The 9,221-nt window shown below is 41.9% G+C and overlaps 1 protein-coding gene across 1 annotated transcript in view; it reads left to right on the forward strand.

Annotated features, from left to right (window-relative positions):
• The first annotated feature begins 7,911 nt into the window (after positions 1–7,911).
• Positions 7,912–9,221, forward strand: part of cusr (Copper-only SOD repeat protein) — a 16,825-nt gene continuing 15,515 nt past the window's right edge. Inside the window, exon 1 of the mRNA XM_083656215.1 lies at positions 7,912–8,113. Coding sequence (XP_083512341.1) covers positions 8,074–8,113 — 40 coding nt within the window. The 5' untranslated portion in view covers positions 7,912–8,073. The remainder of the gene's footprint in view (positions 8,114–9,221) is intronic.

Raw genomic sequence — 9,221 nt, forward strand, 5'->3', positions numbered from 1 at the left:
CCAGCCGGCAAAGTTGGTGTAAAAATTAACCAACTCAGTTATTTAAGCCACCAAATTCTTACTGCCTTGTATTTATTTTTTCAGACCGTCATCAGATAACGTGGCCCACTGAATATATTGCCATGCTCAGGCTATTCGTTATTATGGTTGTTATAAGCATCACAAACCGCACGTCCAGTTCAAAGAGAAAACCTTTCCCCAAGCATATACACTCGACCAGTTCATTCTAAACTCTTTTTTAAGTTGTGAAAACAATCTCTCATCCTTAGTCTACAGTTAGTAACAGGGTGAGAGATCTTTAAATTGTGAAGATCTCTCACCCACAGTTAACAGGCAGGGTTAAGAAAAGCCTGACTGTGGTGAACACGCTTGGGGACCTTTTCTTAGCAGTTCCTCTGGTGAACAGGTTTTCTCTCACCACACAAAATGCTTGAGCTGGACACATTTGAATGTGATGGAGGAGGCGGGCACCTACACACCAATCTCGATTCTTTCTCATTATGCATATATTCTTTTAGTATTAAAAATTAATTTAGGCTGTGGAGTAGGCCTAATATACTGTATATACAAAAATAAATGTGACAAAGCTTATAAAGAATTGAATTTGAATGTGTGGTGCCCCCCAACAAGGCAAATTGGCTGGTGCGCCCGGGCACTCATCCGATGCGATATATAAGCCGGCCCTTAGTTATTATTCTGGCCTTAACCCATTGATACCTGATGCAGCATTTGCGTGTATATCCCTCATTTGTGTGTGTATCCCTTTAAGACCGCGAACGGCGTATGATGCGGTTCGCGGTCTTAAAGGGATACACACACAAATGCTGCATCAGGTATCAGCACAGAACTTTTAGAGTAATTATGTATTTTTTTGTGATATTTTGTATGCTGTGATCTATTCACTTTTTTATATAGGCTATTGTCTTGTTTTCGCTGTACTGACCTTAACAAAGTGAATTTCCCTTGTGGACAATAAAGTACAACTTGACTTGAAAGAACCTGTTCTGCGGCGAGATGCGGGAAGCCATCTTCAAAGTATGCTTTCACTGGCAGAAAAAGCAACATAACTGCATAGACTGCCACCATACCACTCACCACTCACCACCAGCCCATGCCGGTGGTTTTGATTAACCTGACACTGCCAGGTGTGGCATGTGATCTGGTGTACCGGTTTATGCTGCACCTGCCTCAGCACTTCTCAGGATGCTGGTATAAACCAGCGTCCTTTACGAGACAAGCACCCAGGCTTCACAATTAATTCTCAAGCTACAAAGACGTCGTCCGCGCTGGACTTTACAAGTGTCGCACCAAAATTTCAAACTCGCCCTCTGTTACCAGACAGTCTTGCAGTCTCGCACGCAGAGTATTGAAAGTCAGCAAGGCTGATAAAAAATATATATATAAAAAAAAAAATGGGTCGCCCGGGGTCGATTCTTTCTAAACAACAGTTCAAGATGGCGCCGACGGGTTGGGTTTAGGCATGAGGAGTGACGATTGGTTGAGAATACCAGGGTAAGCCAATCAGAGGCAGAGTAGGACGGGTTTTAACAAGAAGAGATGTGTGGTCCCGGTCGACCCGTTTTAAAAAAATAATTAAAAATGTTCATCAGCCTCGCCGACTTTCAATAGAGAGCCAAAGTGGAACGTCACTTCCTGCTTCAGCACTGTACCAGAGATTTTTCATCCGCCATTTATTTTCCCATAGACATTTCGTTAAATGCTTATAAAAATAGTTTTACTCGTTCAAACCAAACGGTTCAGATATATTTAGAAACAGGAGAGATCGCATAACATTTCACTCGGACCAAAACGTAAAAAAAATGCGGGTTTAAAGGAAATATTTTTTAGATGTTGTTTTTTAGTTTTGTGTGAAGAGTGAACTGTTCTATGGCCTCTCCAGATTCTAAATATAGCTGAACTGTTTGGTTTGACCAAGTAAAAATATTTTTATAAGCATTTTACGAAATGTCTATGGGAAAATAAATGGCAAAAGAAAATCTCTGGTACAGTGCTGAAGCAGTAGAGAGAAGGAGCCAGCACTCAAAAATGTCCTTTGAGGGTTTTATTCCTGTTTCAAACAAAGCAACAACGTACGCGTTTCAGCAAGAAGCCTTCGTCAGCGTTGTGCTGTGTAAGGCGGAAAAGGGCGTATAAATACGGCCAGACAGGAAGTACAATCAATTAGTATAGAAAAAAATGTATTCAAAAAGTGCTTTCTGCATCGATGAGATATAATAAAATACAACCCAGCATAGTACACAAGCATTGATATGAGTACAAGGATAGAAAACAATATATATATAATTATGGACAACCTTTATCTAGAACATAATAATTCCCCATCTACAGAATTAGGTAAGACCATCATATTAGAAGCCCAGACCACAGCCTAGAAAGAACGACCTGTTGTCTTCAAAGTGACAGCAGGAGAGAGATACAAATAAAACAAGGACTGGACTTTGTAAGTATATATTTAAAATAATAAAATAAACAGTCAAGGAAACAGTCCTGTTGTCTTCAAAGTGACACAGGAAGGAAAAAGCCATGACTGGCACACATATATAGATTTAAATACACAAAATACAATATGAGAAATGCTTTTACAGAAAACAGCCCAACAGTAATTCCTCATTTAGCCCTTTCGGGGTGTTCTGACTGGAGTGTGTGGATCCAGAAAGCCTCTCTTTGTAATAAGGCTCGGTCCCTATCGCCACCTCTTTTTAAGGGGCTAACAACCTCTATTCCCTGAAACCTGAGTGTACACACATCATGGCCCATAGAATTAAAATGTCTAGCCACAGATGACTTTTCATCTCTGTTTCTAATGCTACTTTTGTGCTCACAAATAGTGAGAGTTTTGAGTTCCCTTCGAGTCAAACAGGAGAGATCGCATAACATTTCACTCGGACCAAAACGTAAAAAATACGGGTTTAAAGGAAATATTTTTTAGATGTTGTTTTGTGTGAAGAGTGAACTGTTCTATGGCCTCTCCAGATTCTAAATATAGCTGAACCGTTTGGTTTGACCAAGTAAAACTATTTTATAAGAATTTTACGAAATGTCTATGGGAAAATAAATGGCAAAAGAAAATCTCTGGTACAGTGCTGAAGCAGGAAGTTCACTCTCTATACTCTTTGAGCGAGAAATGCAAGACTGTCCGGTAACAGGCTGAGTTTAAAATTTCAGTGCGACACGGACGCTTGAGTATTCATTGTGAACCCCGGGTCCTGGTCTCATAAAGGACACTGGTTTATACCAGCGTCCTGAGAAGGGCTACACCTGCCTCAGACTTGGGTAATGTTTTGAAAAGAATTGTTGGTGTTTGTTCTAATCGGAAATGGAGCAGCGGATAGATAGGACTTTGTGCGTCGCTTCTATTCAGATAATGGAAGAGTCACAAATCATACTGTACTGAATTGAGTTTCGATGATGTAAACTCTGCAGTATTCACTCTTGCGTCTGATTCATGAAACTCTCTTATGTCAAAATTGTTACAGCTCAAATGTGTTTTTCACTGATCAATAATCATTCATTCATTCCTGCCAACATTGGGCAGTGAAAAAGAGGGAGATTTTCTGGGGTATCGGTGAATGGCTTATCCTCAATGTACCCCCCCCCCCCCCCCCCCGCACCCATATAACCATACACCACAAATTAATAGAATAGATACAAGGATGTCCAGTAAATTACTTTTTTTGCCTTAAATTCATAACTCACAGTCAAATAAATACCTGTACAGTAATGATAAGATCAAATTAAATAAACATACAACATGTACAAAAGATGTGATCAAAAGTGAGCGTCTAAAATTTACATCACAAAAATGATCAAGTACAAACATTGAGAGCGTCAGTGGATATGGAATATGGTAGAAGTTCCCCTCTGTGCCTCCACGGCTTGTTTGTGTTTGGCATCAATGTTACAGTGACACTCAACCCGAGGCTCTAGAGCAGGGATGTCAGAGATACGGCCCGCGGGCCGGATCCGGCCCGCGGACAGGTTTCATCAGGCCCGCGAGATGTTTTGGAATATAAAAAATATATATATATATATATTATTATTATTAAATTCGCACCCCATTATCATGAACTACGTGGGGCTAATAAGCAAGCTAAGAGTTCATTCATAAGTTAATTAACCTGCACTACAAGGAAGTATGTCAGTACGTCATCAGGTGTAAACAAAGCCGCCATGATGCCACGCTGGAATTGAATCGCGCATTCGGCTACCTACCAAAAAACAAAGGAATCAACAAGATGCTGTCGAAAAAGAGAAAGGTTGACACGGAATGCAGGCAGTTTCAAGAGAAATGGAAAGAGCAGTATTTATTTTGTGAAGTAAATGGGTAAATGAGTCGAATTGATTTTAGTAAAAAAAAAAATCCGGCCCCCATGAGGTCTCAGTTGAACAAATCCGGCCCTCTACCTAATATGAGTCTGACACCCCTGCTCTAGAGCCACATGCGGCTCCTTTATGGGTATTTGTGGCTCTTTTAAGTCCTACTTTAAATAAATAAATAAATAAATACAAATAAATAAAATATGCTGTTGGCTTCTGAGTATGGGTAAGGTTGCGTACCACCAGCATGTTTGCTAACGTAATTTTCCACACCATGTTCTGTGGGGAACATACATAGCTTGCAAAACGACATTGCCCGACATAGCTTGCAAAACATCGCTTGCAAAACATAGCTTGCAAAACGCATGGTATTTGCTAATGTGGCTAGCGGTTAGAAACGGGAAGGTCTCGCGCTGACATTTTGGCAGCGCATCTCTTCTTCTTGGGACGTGTTTGACTGTGGCCCCCCACCCAGAGCTTGAGCGAGTGCACGCATTTACGCACCGTGCGTTACTCATCACTGCCTCTGGGTTGGGTTGCCAGGGGGGGAGGATAAGCAGAAGTCGATGTTGTGGAAATGTTAAGACAAAGAAGAAACTTCACGTTCTTTCCTGTTTTCAACCCAATGCGAGTAATGTTACAAGTCTTTAACTGTGAATTCAACTCGCCTGTTTCCATGAAGTTGCTCCATAACATACTGTAGGCTGCTGCTGCTGTGTTTCTATTTCTCCTTAACGTAATGTTAGCTTCAAAACTGAGCCCACGCGAATCCAACGTTATATCCACCAGTAATTCTGTCCGTTTTCTGCCAGCTAGTTAAATTCAACACACTCACGTTGTTGGTCAGGATCTGTAACGTTAACGTTATTTGTTTTGCGCCAATGAATATTTCTGGTAGTGACATGCCACTGCTTCAGTCGCCTGGCTCTGTGCTGTAGTAGTAGCCTATCCAAGCCCGCTGGTCTCATGTAGAGCTCAGCTGTTGTAAATGTGTACATTGCAGCGGCACCGCCAAACGGCATTACGGCACTGATGCCATCGTCCATCGCGATGTTTCACTGTGGAACCTGATGTTTCACTGTGGAACCATCGTGATGTTTCACTGTGGAACCATCGTGATGTTTCACTGTGGAACCATCGCGATGGCTATTTGGTTGACATCGTACAACCCTATGGTGAATAATCCTCTTTTTCCTTATCCTCGAGGACAGGTTGCATGATCCATACATACAGATGTACTGTACCAACTCTGTGTGTTGGTGTGTGTGTGTGTGTGTGTGTGTGTGTGTGTGTGTGTGTGTGTGTGTGTGTGTGTGTGTGTGTGTGTGTGTGTGTGTGTGTGTGTGTGTGTGTGTGTGTGTGTGTGTGTGTGTATGAGTGAGTGAACTCTTGCAGACCTCACATGTCCAGGAAACATGTTTTTATTGTATTCAGTTATTCTGTGTTGTGAATTGCTGGAACACAATGCAGCATTGACTTTGCTTCTCATCTTTCATTGCCTGGGTCCAGCTCTTTGACTCCGCCCACTCCACCCAGTTGAAATGGAGTCAGTGCGCAACAAATCGTTTGTAAGCCTACACACTTGGCCAGAGATGATCGGAAAGCATTTGTCACTATTTGAATTTCCTCATTTAAACTAGACTGACTTTAAGATCTGATGTCATTTTGAAATGAAAAATGGCGCTTGGATGGGCTAGTTTATCATTGCAGCAATTATGGTGCTCTGAGGAAACAACCTTGGGGAAAACATTGTTTTAAGACTATTGTCAGCTGGGTACAGATTTCTAATCTGTTAGTGTAAACTGCCTCCAGATTTCTAGTCTTCAAGTGTAAATTGCCTCCCGACGCCAATCGGAGCCACAAAGATTATATCAAACATGTTTGAATTTCAAAGTGAAAAGTCTTGTAGTGCATACTGCCTCGTCTGAGTCAGTTGTGTAGTGTATTTCAGTCAGTTCTTTCAGTCGTGATAAAAAATGTTAATGAACCAGTCTTGTAGTGTAAACTCCCCAGTCTTTTCATAATCTGTTAAGATTTTCAAAGTCTTCTAGTGTATCACAGACATTAGTAAACACATCACACGCAGTCCAGCCATATACTAGGTTTGACCTAGTTTTGTTTGCTGTTAGTCTGTGTCTTTTTCTGTTAGTGCCCACTCCCCATTCCTTCTGTTTTTCCCGTGTGTGTGTGTGTGTGTGTGTGTGTGTGTGTGTGTGTGTGTGTGTGTCTGTGTGTGTCTGTGTGCGTGTGCGTGTCTGTGTGTGTCTGTGTGTGTCTGTGTGTGTGTGTGTGTGTGTGTGTGTGTGTGTGTGTGTGTGTGTCTGTGTGTGTCTGTGTGCGTGTGCGTGTCTGTGTGTGTCTGTGTGTGTCTGTGTGTGTGTGTGTGTGTGTGTGTGTGTCTGTGTGTATATCTGTGTGTATATCTGCAAATGGTAAATGCGTGCATATGGTTCCTCCTCCCACTGCAATCAACGAGGCGAGTGAAGGAGCTGTACCTCTTCACAGACCCTCCACAATGTAAAGCATGGCCTAGTACCCCACATAACACTCAATGATGGGTCGTTGGGCACCTATTCTTAGCACAAGGTACTATTTTCTCTTCATCTGTCCTCAACCCTGTCACGAGGAAAGACGATGCAGAGTGACGCAATTTGACAGAGGAGGAAGAGGAAGAGAGACATGGAAAGATTAAAGGGGACCGAAGAAATCGACCATGGAAGTACAAGTCGAGATGCCGTTTCCAGGAACAAGTTTGTCTTTTCCAATATGAATGTGTGTTTTCCCCCCGAGATGCTGGCACCTTCAGCATCATTACTACCACAAAGTACACTTAAACAGATCAATTAATATCAATATAATTATCATATTAATATCATTATATTGTCAGCCACATGCTTATGAAGTTTTCATATTAAAGATTGCATTTAATAATAAAGTCAAAACAAGGTATGGTCATTTTGTTGTTTTGGTTCTCTTGTAAAGTTGATCAAATGTCACCCCTGTGTGCCCCTGTGTTTCTCACCCCTAGGCTCTAAAGACAACTGTTTTTCAGCACTTTTTCTAAGAAAGATAACACATTTTTGAGATCTTTTTCTAAGAAAAAAGAACTCAATCAGGCTTCACTGTCACTTGAACTAAGGCTCTCCAACGCATACAACAGTTTAATGGCTGTGAATCAGGGTCAACTCACTGGTCACTTCAACTAATTAGGAAGTGGAATTTCTTCAGAATCCAAAAATATCTCCCTTTCAAAATAAAAGCTGCATAATGTATAGAATAACTTTAGTGCATGCTCTGATAGCAGAGGATTGAGCCCAAGTGTGCTGGGAATGCATGTGGCCTGCGCTGAGTGTGGCCTGCAGCTGAATGTGACCACAGCGACGAGGGCGGGGCCACCTCCAGCTATCCTGCCTGCCCAAACAGCCCTCCTCCCCCTGCCTCAGACGAGCCGCTGCTGTCCTGTCAACCAATCACAGGCCGGCACAGACACTGATTGGTTGTTTGGGGCAGAGAAGCAGAAGCATAAGGGGAGACTGCACACTACACTCAACACACACTCATACCTCACACACACTCTCACACACGTCTGCATTTTTGCTGCCTTTGAACTTCTTCTCACTTTTCAAGGATTTACATTTTCATGACTTGAGTGACTTTTTTTGACAGCTTTTCTTTATTCCACACACTTTTCTTTATGCTGTCTGTCTCAGACACATCATTCACACATCTGCCAACATGTGCCTTCTGACAGCTGTGCTGCAGTTGTCCTTACTGGGTGAGTTTCTTTTGCAATGCTTGATTCCTGTATAGTAGTGTGAAGAAGATGTTGTAGATGATGAACATCTGCTGTCTGATGGTTCTGTCAGAAGTCTCAAACATGTGGCACAGAGGTTTTCAGACTACACAGGGCATTTCCCTGATGAGTTTCTCCTCCATCAGTGAAATCAGCTACTCCAGTGTTTGTTTGAAGGGGAAAACTGCAGACTCTCGACCACTGGGTCAGGCTATAACAGTTTAATATTTAACTTGCTTTGAAGACGTTATGCATTGGTTACATTGGCTGCTCTCAATTTCATTCATTCAAACATGGCATGTTATGGTCTGCATCTGCCTCTGAGAATCTTACCGTGGTTGTGGAATGGGTTTCAAATGACCAAGATGATACAATTAGAAAAATGCAATCTTACTACTTTTCAAACTATAATTCAGTGGCAATTAAACGAGCACAAATTGGTTGGGCTCATTGAAATCATTGAATGGGGAAATTGAGAATGAAATCAATCTGAATCTCGGCATGTGTGCTAATTCAGACTTCCGTTCACCTCGCCTCGGTCTCAGAGATGTTTCAGCATGATCACTTTGACAGCCGACGGCGTGGAAACCGATCCCTCCAGTTAAATAACCTATGAGTTCACACATCTGTATTTTCAGCCATTTCTCTCCTCAGTTGAGTGTGCTGTTGATGTGTTGCCTTCCATAGAGGGGTGTGTGTTTAGGATTAGCATTAGTGACTGAGTGACTTTCTCACGACCCTCCCTGCAATATGAGCATGTGAAAATGCCATTTAGCAAATTTTGTGCAGCGCCTAAGTATGTTAAAGAAACCTAATAGCCACCAATTAAATACATTTTTTCAAGCACGTGTTGACACAGATATGACTTGTATGTACAGACAGTAAAATGTCTCATGGTTTAGTGAGCATGACCTCCCAGGTATGAATAATTGCTTATTATAAACTGAATAAGCTTTAAAGCAGGGCATTACTGACAAGTGCAGCGCATTACTGAAAAGTGTATGCATGCTTAGCTGGGTGAATAAAGTTCCAGCGCCTTCGTAAATCGAATGCAATCTGATATCTGTATGGGAGGGAGTTACAGTGATAT

This window comes from Poromitra crassiceps, assembly GCF_964638095.1.
Source record: "Poromitra crassiceps genome assembly, chromosome: 19".
In the NCBI taxonomy this organism is placed as follows: domain Eukaryota; kingdom Metazoa; phylum Chordata; class Actinopteri; order Beryciformes; family Melamphaidae; genus Poromitra; species Poromitra crassiceps.